Source organism: Dromiciops gliroides, chromosome 2 (assembly GCF_019393635.1).
Source record: "Dromiciops gliroides isolate mDroGli1 chromosome 2, mDroGli1.pri, whole genome shotgun sequence".
Classification (NCBI taxonomy): Eukaryota; Metazoa; Chordata; class Mammalia; order Microbiotheria; family Microbiotheriidae; genus Dromiciops; species Dromiciops gliroides.
Window position 1 is genome coordinate 635,685,674 of NC_057862.1, and position 19,744 is coordinate 635,705,417.

The 19,744-nt window shown below is 39.4% G+C and overlaps 1 protein-coding gene across 1 annotated transcript in view; it reads right to left on the minus strand.

Moving 5' to 3' along the window:
* Nucleotides 1-5,928: 5,928 nt before the first annotated feature.
* DYNC1LI2 (dynein cytoplasmic 1 light intermediate chain 2) overlaps nucleotides 5,929-19,744 on the minus strand; it is a 49,557-nt gene continuing 35,741 nt past the window's right edge. Inside the window, exons 10-13 of the mRNA XM_043983990.1 lie at nucleotides 17,174-17,215; nucleotides 16,513-16,630; nucleotides 14,482-14,598; nucleotides 5,929-9,201 (exon numbers count right to left, since the gene is read on the minus strand). Of these exons, the coding sequence (XP_043839925.1) occupies nucleotides 9,098-9,201; nucleotides 14,482-14,598; nucleotides 16,513-16,630; nucleotides 17,174-17,215 (381 nt within the window). The 3' untranslated portion in view covers nucleotides 5,929-9,097. The remainder of the gene's footprint in view (nucleotides 9,202-14,481; nucleotides 14,599-16,512; nucleotides 16,631-17,173; nucleotides 17,216-19,744) is intronic.

Genomic DNA, 19,744 nt, shown 5'->3' on the forward strand with positions numbered 1-19,744 from the left:
AAAATGAGCAGAACCAGGAGAACGCTGAATACAGTAACAGCAATATTGTCAGATGATCAGCTGTGAATGACTTAGCCATTCTCAGCAATATAATGATCCAAGAGAATTCCAAAGCTCTTCTGATGAAAAAGTGCTATCCGCCTCCAGAGAAAGAACTGATGGGAATCTAAATGCAGACCAAAGCTTACTTTTTTTTCCTTTACTATTTTGGTGGCGGGGGGTGGGGGGTGTTCTTTGTTTTCTTCCACAACATGAGTAATATGGAAATGTTTTGTATGACTGCACATATGTAACACATAAAAGTGTTTGCTTTCTCAGTGAGGGGAGGAAAGGGAGAGAGGGAAGGAGGAAGAAAATTTGGAATGCAACCCCCCAATATTAGTTTTTACATGTAATTGGAAAAAGATAAATTATTTAATTTTTTTAAAAAAATGTGTGAACTTTTTTTTTTTAAGATTTATCCCTTTTTTTAATTTAATTTTTTTTTTTTGTGAGGCAATTGGGGTTAAGTGACTTGCCCAGGTTCACACAGCTAGTAAGTGTCAAGTGCCTGAGGTTAGATTTGAACTCAGGTCCTCCTGAATGCAGGGCCAGTGCTTTATCCACTGCACCACCTAGCTGCCCCGTGAACTTGTTTTTAAAAAATAGTTTGATGGATAGGAGACAACCTTAGGCAGGAAAACACTAGCAAGTAGGGAATGGGGAAAGGCATTCTGCAGAAAGTAGTTTTTGAGAGGAGACTAGAAGGAAACTAAGGGTTCTAAGAAGCAGAGGTGAATAAGGAGACCATTGTAAATAAATGCGTTATAGACATGAGAAAGCAGACACCTGTGTCAGCAGTGCTAACATTATCTTGGTTCCCTTTGGGGCAACGTGCAATACTTACCCCATAGGGTTGTTAGGAGTTGCAAATAGGATAATATATGCATAGTGCTTTATAAATTTAAAAACCTTATAGAAATTTCAACTGTTATTATAACACTTATTTATATAAGTATTATTATAAAATGTTATATATGTATAAAATTGACATATGAGAATTCTATTTCAATACAGTTGGTTTCCCTTGTAATCCTATATGCAATTTTATTTTAAAACATTATTCTGAGGAGATCTAGATCTAAGCAGATCTGGCTGGCTTCATGAGACTGCCAGAGAAGGCTAAGACATGAAAAAACGGGTTGAGAATCTCTACCTAAAACTTAAGAACCCTAAGGGGGAAACTGATAATCCCTTTGAACTCTGTGATTCTATGAAACAATTATTAAATACCTTTTTTCTTTATTAGTTCAAGGTGATTTGCTCTATTTTATTATATTTTTTTAAAATAATGAACATTGTTGTAGTTTTGAGTTCCAAATTTTATCCCTCCTTCCCTCGCTCCCTTCCTCAGGCAGTAAACAATCAGATATGGGTTATACATGTGCAATTATGTAAAACATTACCATATTAGTAATTTTGTACAAGAAAACTTGAATAAAAGAAAAAATGAAAGAAAGTGAAAAATAGCTTGCTTCAGTCTGTGTTCCATCAATATCAGTTCTTTCTTTGGAGGTGGATAGCATGCTTCATCATCAGTCCTTTGCGATTGTCTTAGATCATCGTATTATAGAATAGTTAAGATATTCATGATTCTTTATCCAATAATATTGCTGTCTCTGTGCACAATGTTCTCTTGGTTCTGCTCACTTCACTATACATCAGTTTAAACAAGTCTTACTAGGCTTTTCTCAGATGAGCCTGCTTGTCATTTCTTTTTTTTTTTTTTGTCATTTCTTTTAGAACAATAATATTCCATCACCATCATATACCACCGTTTGCTTAGCCATTCCCCAACTGATGGGCATTCCTTTGATTTCCAATTCTTAGCCACCACGAAAAGATCTGCTGTAAATATTCTTGTACAATTAGATCTTTTGCTTTTTTGGGGGACATCTTTGGGATATAAACCCAGCAGTAGTATTGCTCGATCAAAGGGTATGCACAATTCTATAGTCCTTTGGGCTTAGTTACAAATTACTCTCCAGAATGGTTCACAAACAACTCCAACAGTGGATTAGCGTCTCAACTTTCCTACATCCCCTGTAACACCCAATAATTTCCTTTTTTTGGTTATATTTGCCACTCTGATAGGTATGGGGTGATACCTCAGAGTTGTTTCAACTTACAACTCTGATCAACAGTGATCTAGAACATTTTTTCATATGATTATAGATAGCTTTATTTCTTTGTCTGAAAAATGCCTGTTCATATCTTTTGACTATCAATCGGGGAATGACTTATATTTTTATAAATTTGACTCAGTTCTCTATATATTTTAGAAATGAAGCCTTTATCAGAGATGCTTGTTTCAAAAATTCCCAGTTTTCTGCTTCCCTTGTAATCTTGGTTATGTTAGTTTTATATGTGCAAAAACTTTAATTTTATATAATCAAAATTATCTATTTTACATTTTGTTTGCTCTCTATATCTTCTTTGGTCCTAAATTCTTTCTTTTGCCCATAAATCTGAGAGATAAGCAAGTTTAGACAAGAAGAAGCCCCTGTCTTTTAGGAGCTTAAGGTCTGGGAAAGAAAAAGATACTCTAACATGCAACAAAGTCCGAGTGGATTGCTGAGAGTGAGGGAAGCAGATGAAGGGTAGAGGTAGAGGCATCTAAACTTCTAAAAAGATGAGGTTATAGCTCTGTAGCATAAGGTTCATCATAAAATGCTTTCCATGCAACAATTCTATGAAATGGCTAACACAGGTATTATTCCCATTGTCCTCATGAGGGAATACACTCGATCACACAGGCAAGGTCCCAGGGCTGGGATTTGAACCCAGGTTTCTAGACTTTAAGACTAATATGTCTCACAAAGTACCAGTCAGTGATGGTTACTGGGCATTTTTATACTTATGGGGGAAGGATAAATCAACATTAATCCAATCAAGTTGTATTAATTTCAAGACCTTACTATTACTCAGGAAGGAGTACTTTTTAATAAGAGGAGGCAGATGAACACATAAAAAGGAAAACGTGATTTGGGCATTTTTCCAAAGCAGGGAATACTTGCAGAATATTCCCACCTTCTGTCTTCTAGTATTTGCCTTTATTTATAGACCCAAGTCAAATGCCACCTTCACTTCAAACACCATATTGCCTTCTAAGCTTTGAGTGATTTTCCACCACTGTCTTTCTCTTAGGGATTTCCTTCATTTCCCCAAACATATTTAATGTAATTAGGATAAGGAAAGCAATCAAATAGAAAAAAATCTTTGTATCAAATTCCTCAGATCAGGGTTTGGTATTAATATTAAACATATATGTGTATGTATGCATGAATATGTTGTTTGTATGAAAGACCAAAAGCCATTCCCAATGAACCATTTAAGGTTGAGAACAATTCTCAAAAGAACTGCAAACTATTAACCAAATGAAACTCTGCTTCAAATCATTAATAGGAGAAAGACAATCAAAAGAAACCCAAGCAATGCCACAAAACTCAACACTCAATGAACTGGGAAAGGTGACAAATTGGGAACAGTCAATGTTGGAGGGGTTTGCAAGAAGAAAGGCACACTAGGGCACTGCTGGTGGAACTGGGAATCAGTACCACCATTATGGAAAATAATTTGTAACTATGCAAGTGACTAAAATGTCCATACCCTTTGACCTAGAGATCCTGCTACTTGGGCTTATGTATACCCTCAAGGAGTTCAATGATAAGGAAGTCCCTAAGAAACATTTATAGCAGCACTTTTTGTAGTAACAAAGGACTGAAAACAAAGTAGATGTCCATCAACTACGGGAAATGGAATGGGTACAAATAGGATGAGTATAGAGAAGTATGGAAAGATTCATATGATCTGATGCAGAGTAAAGTATGCGAAGCCCCGACATTTGGAAAGTATCACAAAATAATCCAAACTGAATGATTGCAAAATTAGAACAAGCATGGCTCCAAAGAAATGAAATATGACATCTCCGCCTCATTTCTTTCTAGAAGGGAGGCCTTACCAGTATGGCATATTGCATTCATTTTCATTTTTTTTTTTATATATTTATCAGTAATTTTTTTCCTTTTCCCTTGAAATATTATTTATTATATGGGAGGGTTCTCTAGGAGAAATAAGGGCAAATGATAATGATCGTGTTTTTTTAAAAAAGATATCAATAAAAATTTGAAAATTTGTAAAAAAAATTTTAAAGGATGAGGACTTAGAAGTCAGTTTTAGCAATTTAGACTGCTCATAGCCTTGAAGACCAGTTTTAGAACCTATCCAGATTGAAAACTGGGCAGCAAAAGGGATTGAGACATGTGTAGGAAGGAAGCAGATAGGTTCTTCTAGGAATCTGGCAGTGAGAGGGAGGTATACAATAACGGTTTTAGGGAATGGTATCGAAGGAAGATTAAGGACGGTGGCACTAGAGCATGTCTATAGAAATCAGGGAAGTAGCTCATGGACCAAAAGACTGAAAATTACAGAGAGGACTGTCCAAGAGGCAAGCTACCAGGGGAGACAGGAATGGGTAGAAATGATGGCATTGCCCCCCCACCTTCAAACCCCCCCCTCCCCCCCAGTAAATGAAGAGGCAAGATCTTTTGTTGTGATGGGAAAGCGGGAGGGGGAAGGGAGAGAGTATAGGCAACTTGTGGATAGCTTTGTAACAGACATGGGGTATGAGATAAAGTCAATGGGGAAGAGTAAAGAATTGGAGCACAGCCGATCTCTAGTGGACCCAGCGAGCAATCTGTTTGATTTCCTCCAGTGGCACTTGGTAGAATGCAAGGAGGACTGAAGGTAAATAGTGAGATTAAGGTTTGGAAGTGCAGTCGGCAGATAACTGCAACCAGCACCTTGTTGCACAGGGCAATGTATCTAGATGGAGTGAACCTCTGAGAAGACTGCTGACTAATGGTAGTGAGGGGAAAGTGCAAATAGTCATGGGCAGCAAGTGTCATGTCATGTGTAAGGGAATGAGAAAAGCCACCTCCAGCACTGGAAGGGCAGCCAGGGGATGCTGTGTCTTTTGGGGAAGTCAGATTCCCGTGACTGCAGGAAGAAAGAATGTGACAAGATGGGTGCAGTATGAGAACTAAATTTAGCCCACAAAATGTCAATAGTTCCAGAGGTGAAGTCAGATGGCCACTTATATGTGTGCCCTTAAGCAGGTAACAGAACTTTTGTGAGAAATAACTATTAATAATACACATTTTGGGGGACCCAGAGATCTCCCCTTCTTAGTCCTTTCTCCCTCCCCCCACTCAAAGGCAAGTTCTCCTTGAGAGATTCCATCAAATCTCATCTGGGTCAAATCCAATGCCAAGCTTACAAAGAATCTTGGGTGGACAGGCTTTTGTCTAGATTGCAGGGGACCTCCCCCCAAGGACTGATGAGATTAAAAGCACATCTAGACAGAAACTTTTGCCATGATCAGTTTGGGGGGGGGGGTCCTTACATTCTTTCTCTGATGTCATTACTGGACTTCATTTTAATATAAACCATCTCCAACCATGTCAACCAATTAGAAATGAATGATAACCAATTAGATTTGTTTGCTATGTGATGTCTCCTACAGGTATATGAACCAAGACCCCACTGCCACTATGGGTCTTTGGTCTGAGAGACAGCCAATGGACCTCCTATAATTAATATCCTTCTGGCATATTAATAAAGTGATTAAATTACCCCAAAACTACGTCTCTCATATATTTAATCATCACAACTTCTAGATCTTAATCTCCTCATTTTTAAAATGTGAAGCCAGAACTAGATGATCTCAGTGTTACCTCCAGACCCAACCACCTATGGATCCTGCTCAGGTGTGGGTGAGGCTCTCTGACCTCAAAGAGCCTGCCCACTTCTAACATGCTATTCTCCTGTATGATTTCACTCATTCCCCAGTCGGATATATAAGAAACAAAAATCACAAGGCAATGCCAGCAGTCTGGATTCGTGTTTATTGAAGCCAGTAATTAGAGACATCTCCGTTTTGCCAGCGCTAGAAAGCGAGATTCCATATGACTGCATACTGCACCTGGTTAAAGCCATACAACTGGATTAGGATTTGTGGCTGATAATCTGTCATTCTAACTGTAGGTTAAAAAAGATGATGAAATTTAGTGTACAGGACAGTGAATTACAGCATGGTTACTGTTAGATCCATGATGTACAGAGCAGTCCCTTCCCACTTAATTAAATAAAATATGACAGTTTAACGTTGGTTTTAAAGATGCCAATCAGAAACAGCGCAAGCTTTAAGTGAAAAATAACCAAGCTTACGCAGCTTGTCTGCAGTGTTCTTGTGATGGCCAACTCTGGGACTCATTTTCAGCTTTAAACAGGAACAACAGATGTAAGCACTGGAATGCGCATGTGTAGATAGTCACAGAGGAGGCTTGTTTTTTTTTAAACAGTTTACTACACAAGCGTATTCTGCAGAGAAAGTAAAGTAAAGGCTGCTTGCTACTTGGCCTTTGGTTCCAATGTTTGGCGACACCCACAACAGGAAAACAACAGGAACAAAAAATACTTGGCAGCTGCCCAAAGCTGACTGACTCTGGCAACCACCGAGCACACCAAGTTACTGACAAGTTTCTTCTGACACTAGGAGCACTCACTTGCAACAAAGAACTGGCAGAAAACGGTTCCATGAGAAACCTTTTACAAGACTGGGACGTTAAGAGCTTTTAGCTCAATATGTTCATCAATCTTATGACAAATAATGAAGAAACATTAGATTGATACAGAAAGTGCTTATCAGTTAAAATGACAAATAAAAAAACAAATTCCATTGTGCTAATTGGAAAAAACCATACTGCAACAATAATAAACATATGCATTTTCAATAATTCCTTCTTGCTGCTAATTTTCCAGATACTGCTGGGACAAGAAGCAATGGCCACTCCTGGTACAATCAGAGCCTTTCCAACACTCACTTGCTCCCAGCATGTATCCCTCTGGACAAATCCTACATCAACCTTCTACACACAGTCAGTTCGCAAGTATTTACCCAGGCCACTTTGTAACTTGAGGCCACAGTACAATTTTTTTTAAATGTTAAAAAAAACAAAACATATGCTGTATTCCCAACAATATAAATGGCACAAGAAAAAGGCTTTTAGGTTAACATTTGTCAGAGGCAAGTAAATGCTCTTAGTATTCGAGTTAGCAGTGTTGAGACAGTTACAAAATACAATAAAGGTCAGTTTCCTGATAGAACAGGATTTAAAATTATTCCTGGATTCCTATTAGTGGTCAATATAATATGGAAGGTGTAAGTAATGATATATATATATATATCACATATATAGAGGGTAAGCCAAAAGTCCTGATGTTTTAATAACTTTTTGAAAATGTTTTTCTTTATTTTTCACCATTTACAAGATTTGATTTTTCACACGTAATATAAATTCATTTCCTATCTGTATTGTATAGGATGCTATGGTACTGCAAATTAAAAGTAAAGGAGCTATTAATGAAACCCCTTCATGACTTTTGGCCCACCCTGTACATATATATATGGATCAGGGATGTTATGCTCAGACATTGTAAAAACTAACAAGTTAATCTCCATAAAAAGTAAACTCAGCAAAATTAAAATTGTGGTTTTTTTCCCCCTTCAGTTTGACAACAAAAATGCTTTGTCCACGAAATTCATGGTAGTGTTTTGTAGTTAAATGATCCTCATCACTCAGGAAATAAAAGTGCCATTTGCAAACTGTAGCATCTTCTATGTCATAAATGATGTGAGGTGAATATGGACTTGAATATCTATAAACACACTCTCACACACACACACACACACACACGTGTGTGTGTTTTATGTTGGGAAAAAACTGAGAGCCATCTTTCCATTAGAAAAAATGCTACGTTTTCAGGAAAACACAAAAGAAAATAATTATCTTCATTTCCAATGTGCAATATTCACACAGATTCTCCATCTTAAATAGCTGCAGAGCAGACTAGTGAGTTGGGGCGAACTCTTTCAAAGAAAACCTTTGAAGGTTTCCACTAACTATAAGGCAGGAATCCATGCTAGCTTAGTAGCCAGAGTGCAATTATTAAAAATCTCTCTAAAACATTCTGTAGCATATTTCATTAAGGGAAAATGATATGCCACCCATTACTCTATTAATAGGCCAGCCTGTTGGTATTAAAAAAAATAAAAAATAAAATTAAAATTAAAAAACCAAGGCAGTAACTATTAGAAAATACAATTTAAAATTAAATAATTCCATAATTATTCACTTTAAACTAAAACCAAACAGTGACTGTCTGCATTACAGTGCACATTAAGTCCAAGTACCTTCTAAGCCATTCCACAATGTGCCAGGTACTTGGATCGAAGCAAGCTGGAGTAACATCCCCCCCTGCATCAGGTACACTGAAGGGCAATCCCACATTTTATACATCTTTTAAAAACTAAAGACGTGATTCATGACAAGAATAATTCCCATGATGTTTAGTGTTTAGTTTAGACTTTTCTCTAATTTATCTTGAACAATAATTATTAGACTCCTACTGAACACACAGGGTTTAACACTGACTGTCCTTCTGTCTTCCTCCACCTCATCCACATTCGGTTTTCCTCCAGGCATCCAATCTCATTCTCTCTCTTTAGGCCTTCTTCGCCCTCCTGGACTCTGCTGCCACCTGCACCTTCTTTCCAGGCACAAAGGAATTGTTAACACACAAGTGCTTGGACTCTAGCAACTATCTGAAAGTTGGTCCCTCCTTCTGTCCTTGCACGCCACCATTAGCTTCACTTGGATAGAAATTCTGCAGTTTGTTCCTTGGTGTTGCCCACGTCAAAGAAATGTAGTTTCTCCTGCTTCCCACCAAGGCTATCCTAGCTGAACTCTAAAGGGTTATCTGAAACAGAGGGATTTTTCTAGGCAAACTTCCTGAATGTGCATTTTACACTTGGACAAACCAAAGAAGTTGGTTGGTTGTGTATATGTGGTTTTTTGTATTTTTGTTTTTTTTAAAGTTCAATCTCCCCTGCCCCAAGAAAAACTGATAGCATGGGCTGTATCAGAAAAAATCCTGGTCTTGTCAGATCAATATACAGAGTTATTTGGTCATTTACACAGGTACGTTTTAAGCACTATCAAGCTTCATTTTCTGTCGAAGAGTTTGCTGTTACCATGGAGTCAGGCTTGCGAGTCATTCGGTCCAGCTCTTCTTGAACATTTGTCAAAACAGTCTTTTGTCCTAAAAGGAAATAAAGTATTTTAAAGAAAATACTTTTAAAGTTATGCATTTTTAAATAACCAACAAGCATAACCTTGCAGAGGAAGAAAAAAGGTATTATAAATGAAATTCTCTTCTCCTAACAAGCTTTGGTGATGTTAACAGGAAAGATAAGGAATCCTAACTCAGCTCCCTGGCACTCCAATAATTACGCTCTCTCAGCTCCTCACTGCCACCAATGACAAGATTTTTTTTTTTAAGAATTCTGTTAAAAAAATGCTCTGTTGCCATGTCCTTTTTGAAAACCATTTTTCTCATCAGTGGACACTGAATACCAACTCCACGCCCGTTATCAAATGCCCAGTATGAAGCCAGCTAGTGGGTCTAAAGGCTGCAAAAATCCTGCAGTCCAAAAAGGAGGCTCTGAGATGTACACCACCAGGTGTGACATGAGGCAGCTGTCTCCAAAGTATGGGAGTGTACACTCAAGGGGCCCTCCTAGACTATGCAAAAAAACCAATAGAACCGAGGAGAAGAACACAGCTGTTGCATTTGCAGCTGCTTGCAGCCTGCCTCGGACACTTGCCAACATGCCCTATACCAAGGCTCCTCTTCTCTCTACTTCCCCCACATCCCTCCCCCTCCCTTCACCTATGGTATGTTGGACAGCTAGCACCTCACAAACTCCCCCAACAATCACTCCCTGCCTAGTCACATGCATTCAATCCTCTGCTCCCACTGTAGCAGCAGCACACACCTCACAGGGCAGCCCAGGATGCCACAGGGACAATCAGACACTCCCTTCCTGCACAGTGAACCTAATCTTCAGCAGAGGATGAATGTTTCCTGTGTACTCAGCACCACCCTCAGAAATATGGAGAATCTCAGGCTGCAAGGGGAACTTACTGCTCACCCAGAAATCCTTTCAGGACCACATCCACAGTGGAAAATGGATGTGATGTTTGCTCCACAATCTGGGACAGAGAGGACAAGCTGGGAAGCATGTATTCAGGGGCAGGGAGAGATCCGCTATGGGCCCAGAGAACCAGGTAGGCCCAGGAGGGGGAAATGTTTTTTGGAGAAGCAACCCCACCTCAAGAGAACAAAGGAGACTGGGGCTGGGCCTGGGAAGAGGAGTTGTAGCAAAGTGAGTTAAAGAAGAGCAGGCACAGAAGAATTGAAAATTGAGGGGATGCCCATTCACTGGTTATTGACTGAACAAGCTGTGGTATATGAATGTAATGAAACTTTATTGTGCTATAAGAAATGATGAGCAGACAGATTTCAGAAAAACCTGGAAATACTTACATGAATTGATGCTGAGTGAAATAAGCAGAACCAGGAGAACACTGTACACAGTAACAACATTGTACAATGATGACTATAAAAGCCTTAGCTACTCTGATCAAGACAATGATCCAAGACAATTCCAAAGGACCAATGATGAGAAATGCTTTCCAACTCCAGAGAGAGAACTGATGAACTCCGAGTGCAGAATGAAGCAGACTTTCTTTTTTCACTTTCTTTTTCTTGCTTTTTATTTTACCAACATGGCTAACACGGAAATGTTTTGCATGACTTCACATGTATAAGTAATATCATGTTGCTTGCCTTCTCAATGGGTGGGGAAGGGGCGGGCAAGAGGAGAATTTAGGAATCAAAACTTAAATAAAGAAAACTGAAAATCATTTTGGGGAGAGAAGAACAGGCACAGTGGCTGACAGGATCAGTGGGAACAAGCAGCAACAGAATCATTAGTAAGAGGAAGAGGCAGCAACTGCTAACAGCAAGCATGGGGCTCAAGGACCCAAGTCTAGAAGCCTCTCAGATCTATAATGTGGTCCTAAGAGTCCTTCCCACTCCACTTACCTCCAATCTGACAACTTGTAAGCAAATGAAAACCATCCACCCCCCAGGAAATAGAGCCCACCCAGGAGCCTCACCGCTTACCCTGCCACTGCCCTTTTCTCCCCTAAACAATGGCACTGGGGGACCTGGGCTATGACCTCCAGAGACCATGTTCCTACCTTCCAGACATCAAGGAAGATTGTAATTTACTAGCCAAATTTAAGCAAAACTCTTTGCATAACCTTAGAGGGGCCTGAAAACAGATTGTCATGACAATCTGTGTAGCCAATAAGACAATGCTTCCATCTGGAGTGATGTGTTTTCGTAAAGTACCTTTAAAAAAAAATGCTATGACAGCCACTAAAAGCCAAACATAAAAATACACCGAGTTTAGAACCTGACCTTAAAACCAAAACATCACAAACTGTTAAATCAGGATTTAAAAAAATATCTCATTGTCTTATCCTTTTAAATTTCTATTTTTGTTCTATAAGATACAAAATATATTTGTACAGCAGTACCTGTATATAATTTACATGTAAATACACACCTCTGGTGGGAGGGGGTGTGCAGTCAAAAAAACTGATGGCTGTATGACCAAAAAAGTTTGGATTTCACTGGTAAAGAAAGTCAAAGGGGTAAGAAGAGATCCAGGAAAAATGTTTGAGGAAAATCTGGGGAAGGAAAAATCACTTTTACTGTTGAATAGATGTGTGTGTGTGGGGGGGGGTGGGGGTGGCACAGCATGTGAGGACTGGAGGAGGTTTGGTGGAAAAGGTGGCAGATGACAAGTAGGCCTTGAGGACTCAACTGACAGAAATAAAGAGGGAGTGTATCCCAAGGAGCGAGCAGGACAAGATCTGGAAGGAGCTAGAAGTCATATGGGTAGAATGAACAGTGTATGAAGGGGAACAGTTAGGCCAAATAAGTAGGCTGTAAACAGTCTGCAGTAGCCCTTAAATGCCAAACGGAGCTATTCTATCTCAGAAGCAACAAGAATCTAATGAGAATTTTCTGAGCAAGACTTACATGCTCCGAACTGCACCTCAGGAGTCTATTCTGGGGGATGATGAACTGGAAAAGGGAGGAAAGAGACACCAGAAGCAGGAGACCAGGGAGGCAACTATGTACTTGCCCAAGCCTGAAGTGGGGGCACCTACTCCTTCCTTCCATTAATGTGAGTTTAGCATATTCTGAGCTGCTTCCCTCATTCCTAAATAGTCTAGAAATGCTTCCTACATTTCAACAGCAAGAAAAGACTGACAAACAAAAAAGGGGCTGTCAGATGAGTGAACTGATATAATAGACAGAGGACCAGACTTGAAGTCACATGGTCTGAGTCGTGGGCCACGCCTGCCTAACTAGTTCCGTGGCCTTGGCATATCATTTAACATTCCTGCTGTATTTCCTCCTCAGTAAAATGGGTGCACTGGACTAGAGAATTTTCAAGGTCTCTTTCAGTTTTGGCATTCCTATTTTATATCTTCTGGTTCTATACGTTAATCTTCAAATATTCTTCAGGATACTAAATAAGTAGAATTACTTATAAACCATGATATCTATAATATGTTAATTGAGAAAAGAATCACCTTTTTTTGGGAGGGGGGGGCAGTGAGGGTTAAGTGACTTGTCCAGGGTCACACAGCCAGTGTCAAATGTCTGAGGATGGATTTGAACTCAGATCCTCCTGACTCCAGGGCCAGTGCTCTGTTCACTGTGCTGCCCAGCTGCCCCAAGAATAACTTTTAAACCTAAAAGGTCATTGTCATTAATCAGTGAATTTTCCCCTCAAAAATGTGATTTTTGGTATAAGATGGTACTTTAAGTTATAAGAAAGGAATAGCTAGCTATGATGCACAGATCACAACAGATTCTACTGGGGAAGGGACAGTAGTACTATTTTATGCACAGGGTCAAAAATAACAAAATGGCAAGCAGGTTTCTAAATGGCTCTTCCACTATTATTATAAGACTATACAGGTAGAACAAACCACTTTCCTTCTCTGGGCCTCAATTTTCTTCCCTGCAAAATGAGGCATTTCTTTATCATTTACTATTTGTTGCTAGACTAGAAATAACCAGCTTGTTTTAAAGAATTATTAAAAAAATTAAAGATTATAGAATTGTCTTTAACTTTAAACCAAACAGCTTTTTTAAAAAAGGCCAAAGAATTTAACAAGCATCTGTTTTCTAGCTTAGACTTGTGTGTGAAACATTAGAGGTGGATTTTTTCCAGGAGACATGGTGAAAACATTAAGACAAGACTAGTCTGCCGAATTCCAAATGCTTTTTCCAAAGTAAATAGACAGCAATTTATAAAAAAGAAAAACACCCCTAAAACTTCATCATAGCTGCCTCTACCCAAAAAACAAATGAAACTAGGTACAAATTTTGGAGTAGTACAGTAGATAAAAAGTGCCTGAGTTGGACACAGGAGACTTGGATTCACACTCTACCTCTGACACCTATTCTCTCTGTGACCTTTGGCAAGTGACTTTTCTCTTTCTATGCTTCAGTTTCTTCATTTGTAAAATGAAAGGGTATGACTAGATGGTGTTTCAAGTTCTTTCTAGGTCTCTACCCCAGTAGACTATGAAAGCATCTTTAAAACTATAAAGTATTCCAGTAATATGAACTATTATTATTATTACTTTAAAATCAAAAAAATAATGATTACATATCCAAAAAAGTACTCAAGAGTATTTGAATTTGCCTTCAGGGTACAACCTTCTTAGATGCTGCTGCTTTAAAGAACAAGGGGGCATCTGTTTTCATCTCTGTCACACTCTTTCCAAACTATTTCTATCTGCAAACACCTAGAGATGTAATCTATACTATTTCCCTGATAAGGACAAATTTTTTTTAAAAAAGATTTCCAGAGATGATTCCACCACTTCAGTAGTTGCTGGGACAAAGTGGCTTTTGTTATCGATGTATTTATCTCAGCTACCCCTATAGGTTTATTCTTGAAAAGAGAAAGCAAATTGCATTTTAGTAATTAATATGCTATTTTGAATGCACCCAATTAAGATGTATTATAGTGTAAGCATGCTGGGTTAGGAGTCAAGAGGAGCCAGATTCAAAGCTCAAACCTCAAACTGCCATTTATTACGTGTGTGGAGAATCACTTCTCTGGGGACCTCATTTTTTGCACTGATATAAACAGGAAGTTGTAGTAGATGACTCTAAGGTTACTTCTAGCTCTAAATCCTCAGACCTATGGTGAATAATTTTGTAAAAAGAAGCATCATTGCCAAGTTAATCATTTTTGTTAAATACGGATTTTTCAGACGCTGAGTTCATATAAACCACGGTATGTCATGGAATACATGTAAGTGGATGCGGTCCAAATCAAACACTAAACAGCAAACAAAACCAAACCCCAAGCCCTCCACACCAAACCAACAAAACATCCCAACACCAAACCCCAGCCAAAAGGAGATCCTTTGGTACCTGACTTTTTGGCTGAGCCTTGGACTCCCCCAGCTCCAGGACTCCCAGGAGAGCCAGTCTTTTTACTCAAGAGGCTGTTAAAGAAGCTGGCCAACACTCCTTCACTTGCAGCATTATCTAAAGAAATTGAAACATGAAGCCAGAGAAACCATTTTCAGCTTGAAATGTACACCTGACTGTACAACGTCTTTCAAGTCAAGTTCTGACATGTTATAGACTATGATGTCACCCAATGAAAGAGCATCGGGAATGGTTTGATACCTTTGTGGATGGACAGCTGCCTGTTGGCTGTGAGCAAAAGCAACTCTTCTGACAGGGACAGACAGAAACGAGGCAGGTATAAGTTTTTAAGTTTCAGTCAACACTGTCATGTATAGGAAGGAAAAAAGTATTTTTGATCTTCAGGAGCTCTAATACCCAATCATTATTGGATTTTGCTAAATTCTCATATGTATGACACAAATACACACACAAGAAGAGGCAGTGATGGACAACAGAGAAGAACAGTGGGAGACAGGGTCTAAGTTCTATTTCTGCCACCCCAAAGCAGGAAACCTCAAACAAGTCACTTCACCTTGAGCCTCAGTTTCCTTATTTGCCAAATGGAGATAGTTATATTTTTCCTACCTTCTTTTATTTTTTTGGTGAGACAACTGGGGTTAAGTGACTTGCCCAGGGTCACACAGCTAGTAAGTGTCAAATGTCTGAGGCCGGATTTGAACTCAGGTACTCCTGACTCCAGGGCTGGTGCTCTATCCACTGCACCACCTAGCTGCCCCCTGTCCTACCTTCTTCAAAGGTGTATTCTGGGACTTAAATAAAATTGTCCAGGTCTAGTGTTCTTAAGAATATTTACGGGGCAGCTAGGTGGCACAGTGGATAGAGCACCGGCCCTGAAGTCAGGAGTACCTGAGTTCAAATTCGGCCTCAGACACTTAACACTTACTAGCTGTGTGACCCTGAGCAAGTCACTTAACCCCAATTGCCTCACTAAAAAAAAAAAAAAAAAAAAAAAAAAAAAGAATATTTACAAGGAAGATAATAATACTTGCATTATCTGTCCTCATGGGATCATTGTGAAGAAAGTTCTTTGTAAATTCTAAGCTATCCTTGTTATTTCTGACCTATCACAAGCTTCATTATCGCCCAGAAATGATCCTGGGCAGGAAAAGGTTAGAGTACAGGTATGACAAGAGACTGTATTTGTTTTCCAAAGCCCAATCTAGCCAATTTGGAGAGCCTCATTCTTGTGACGAATTTTTTGGTCATAGCAACTTATGAAATACACCTGAACAAGGAAGGCATAGAAAGGTAGTGATCTACATCCATAGAGCAAGCAACCACACCAATAAATGCATGATTTTTAGACTATGGAAGTCAGAATCCTCCAACATAAAAAAATATGAGGGTTCACTATGCTATGAAGCTGCTCAGCATCTCCGTTGTAGTCCAAAGCACTGTAGATAAACTATATGATCTTGCAGGAGTCCCCAGTCCCATACAACTAGTCTAGCATTAAATAAATTCAGTTATACTATGTATTACCAATAAATCGATAACCAAATATTAACTATTATTCAGTAAGTTATTATTGAGCATGGTGGTGCACACCTGTAACCCCAGCCACAGGGGAGGTCTTGAGTTGGGGAGCTCTGAGCTCCAGTGGACTATGGGAACTGGGTGTCTGCATCAAGTTTGGCATCCATGGGGGTTGGGAGGGTGGTGGTGGCTACAGGAAGGGGGGAGAAAACCAATTTCTTTATCACATGAGAGGCTGGACTAATGATCTCCAGGCCCTTCCAGCTATAAATTCCATGAGTCCGAAATAATATTTCGTTTTCAGCTTCAGGTAATGCTTATGTCCAACAGAAGAATGCACTGGACTTGGAGTCAAGACATGCAGGTCTAAATCCTGCTCTTCTCGTCTGTAGAATGAGAGGACTGGAACAGGTGGTCATCAAGGTCACTTCGAGTAATAAAGTCTATTAGGGTTATTAGTAAAACCACTCAAGCCAATTCTGAAATACATACTTTTAATATTTGGATCAGGCTTCTTGACAGATGTGATGGGTGAGGCACTGGGGACGTTGGTAGGGCCAGCTCGGCCCTGTGTCCTTGGAGAGCCTGTGGGTCCTCTAGCAGGAGATTCCTTAAATCAAAAACAGGTTATTAGTGTTAAAAGAATTTTGAAAGGCACAGAGACTGCAGAGAATGTGATGATTACTGAAGATGATTAACATTCTGCAATTTCCTATGTGATTCTGGTCACCTCGCTGATCCTGAGGGCTGCAGTGACCATCTGTAAAACGGGAGGGGAGGAGCGGATGGCCTCAGGCTCCCTTCCAACTCTAGAGCCTTAGGACCAATACAAAGGAGGTCTGTGGTATGTAGTTAAGACAGAACAGGGTTGAGAACCACCAAGTGACCTGGGGTTCAGTTCCTGAACTCTTTCCAACTAGCCAGAATTCAGTTTTCTTATCTGCCAAATGGGAAGAGAGACACTTTTCTTACCTATGTATCAAAGGAATATTGTGAGGAACAAATCAGATAAATGTAAAAGTACATCTCTAACTCCTCTACAAATGCAAGGTAACCTAACATCATCATTCACTTCTAACTTTGACCCTCTCTGTCTACTGTTCATCCCATTCCACAAAGGATCTTTAGTCATCGTGGCAAAAACAATACTCACTGATGCTCTTGTTGGGGTGGCGGGCTGCTTGGCAAGGAATGACTGCAAAAAGAAGGACGAGTTTACTATCCAACAACATTGCAATTTTACCATAAATAAAACAAGGTAAACACCTAAAGAAATGTACTTAACACAGTAAGCCCTGCCCAGGAAATAAAGGAGAGGTTTGGGTTCTACTCTTGGCTCTGCCTCAGGACAAGCCTGTTCTGAGCCTTCAGTCCCCTTCACTAGCTAACTCTCAAGTCACTCCAGTTCTGTGGTTGGGTCAGACTTGCTGGATCCATAAAGGCCCTGTCTTCTTGTTTCCAACTACAGTTTCCAAAGGAAAACAGTAGTAATGAGGTGTGAACTGCACTGAGGCAAGAGGCCAAAGGCCAGGACTGGTCTCTTCTCATCTATCATACAGGGATGACAGTATCAGCCCCATCTATTTCACTGGGTTGATGTGAGGAACTTTATAAACTAGGAAGCATCATTTAAAAATGAGCTATTTATTGCTCCTTTAAAACAATACACAAGCTTCCTTCATCCTTGTGAGGAAGGCAGCTGGAAAAATCCTCAAAACAGCTTGTGCAGCCACTAGCAGTGAGCACCATACCACAAGTATCTCACAGCAGATTCTTAAGATAAGGGAGAAAATTAAAAGGAATTCTTTCCAGCTTATTTTCTTGAGCCATATGTTTCTGACTTTATACTCTATGTTCTTCCTGAGGGGTTAGCAATCATATATAACACCTTCTTTCTGTTGCAGGTGGAATTTAAAGACAGTGCTGCTCAGGGCTGATATACACTTCATAATTTATCATAGTAGTTCAATACCCCCCTTTAAAGTGGTTGAATATCATATAAATGATTAAAAGGCAGCACGGTAGCAGAAAATACAAAGGTCTTGGAATCAGAAGCTTTGGGTTTTTAGTCTGAGCTATGTATGATACTAGGTGACTATGGGCAAGCTACACCTTCTTCAAGGACTCCTGATTTTGTTTTGTCCCTGTGGGCACTCCCCCCGACAGAGCTCTAGAGTAGCAGTGCTAATGTACAAATCTCAGCAGACAGTTATCCTGAGCTGCTATAGCTGGCATAATCCACGACACTGGGGAGCCTCTCTGTCAAACTCACACTAGCCTGGTTATCAGACAGACACAAACTGCTTGAAGCCTTTCCAAATAGGATGTGAAAGCCCTAACAGCCTTTGGGGGCCCAGAGACAACTCCACACTAGAAGGAGGGCCTGCAGAAGTGGAAAATCTGGAGAAGGCATCAAGATTAGATGATTATAAATGTCAAATGTAAATTATTCTAATGGGATATATGAGCCTTGAGAATGTGTTAACAATAAGTTCTAACAACTGGGTTCAGGACTATATATATATATATATATATATATACAGAGAGAGAGAGAGAGAGAGAGTATATATTGTACTGTTCACCCTCTTCATTATCCAGACATTTTCTGGTTTCTTTAACACTTAATTTAAAAGGTTTTAAAATATTTAGTTTTTCATTTCTCTGTTGTTGTTTGAATATCTTAAATATATCAGCATACCAATTTGCTAACTTAGACTTAGGATAGTCATAAGTAATAAAATTGAAGTTTTTCCCTTTATGAGGCTTAAATCCAAGGGGCATACAAAAACTTAAATTCTCTGAAGGTTCCAATGAACTAGGGGTTCCTAATTTGCTGTTCTTCTCATAGTTCTGCTCTTGACAGGATTAGAATCATAAGGTTTGACCTGTCTTTCACCATATGAACTAATTATTTGAAAAGTAAAATTTAAGTGACTGTTCTAAATTGTACTAAGATCTGTTTTGCAAAAGATTTTAGCAGACACCCCTAACAATCTCTACAAGTTAACCAGAATCAAAGAAGCAACTCCCTTCTGAGCTGCTCTACCAACAGGCCTATTCCAGGTGTTTCCAGAGATCAGACAACTACATGGGACATCTGGGATTCAAAACGAAATGTGCTGATTACACAAACATTAGGAGTGGGTTACTGGGATACAAGGAGATATTAGTTAATGCTGATAATCACTACTGTATCACTTCAGCTTTTTGCTTCGCAGTATCTATGTTTGCTGAGTTTTCTTAATTACCTTCCAATATCAGACCCTGGTTTTAGACAGTCTTACTATGGCTTGCACTCTGATTAATCAATCCTGTTGTTCCTACATTAATTGGAACAACTGTGACAGGCCTACATAAGATTCCACAAGTTAAAGCAGAGCCATAACTACTTGCTTCAGGTGACCCCTGGTGGAATCTCTTTTCTTGTTCACTTGGCTGCAGAGAAACAACCTGTTATTCACTTTTGGTAAATATGCTTTTTAGACTTTGAATTAGTTGCTGTGCTAAAGCCTGCCCTGAATTTGCACAGGAAAACCTTATGTCAGTGAGCTTCACAGGTAATGATTATGTTAAAGATGTTATAGAATTAGCTTACAGATCAGTAATCCAGGGGAGACAGGTCTCCCATTTATCAAAGGGGGGAGTTGGGAAAATCAAATTGACTCTGATATCATTTTGTAATTGATTCTATTCTGTATGACCCTCAATATGATGTAAAATTGTG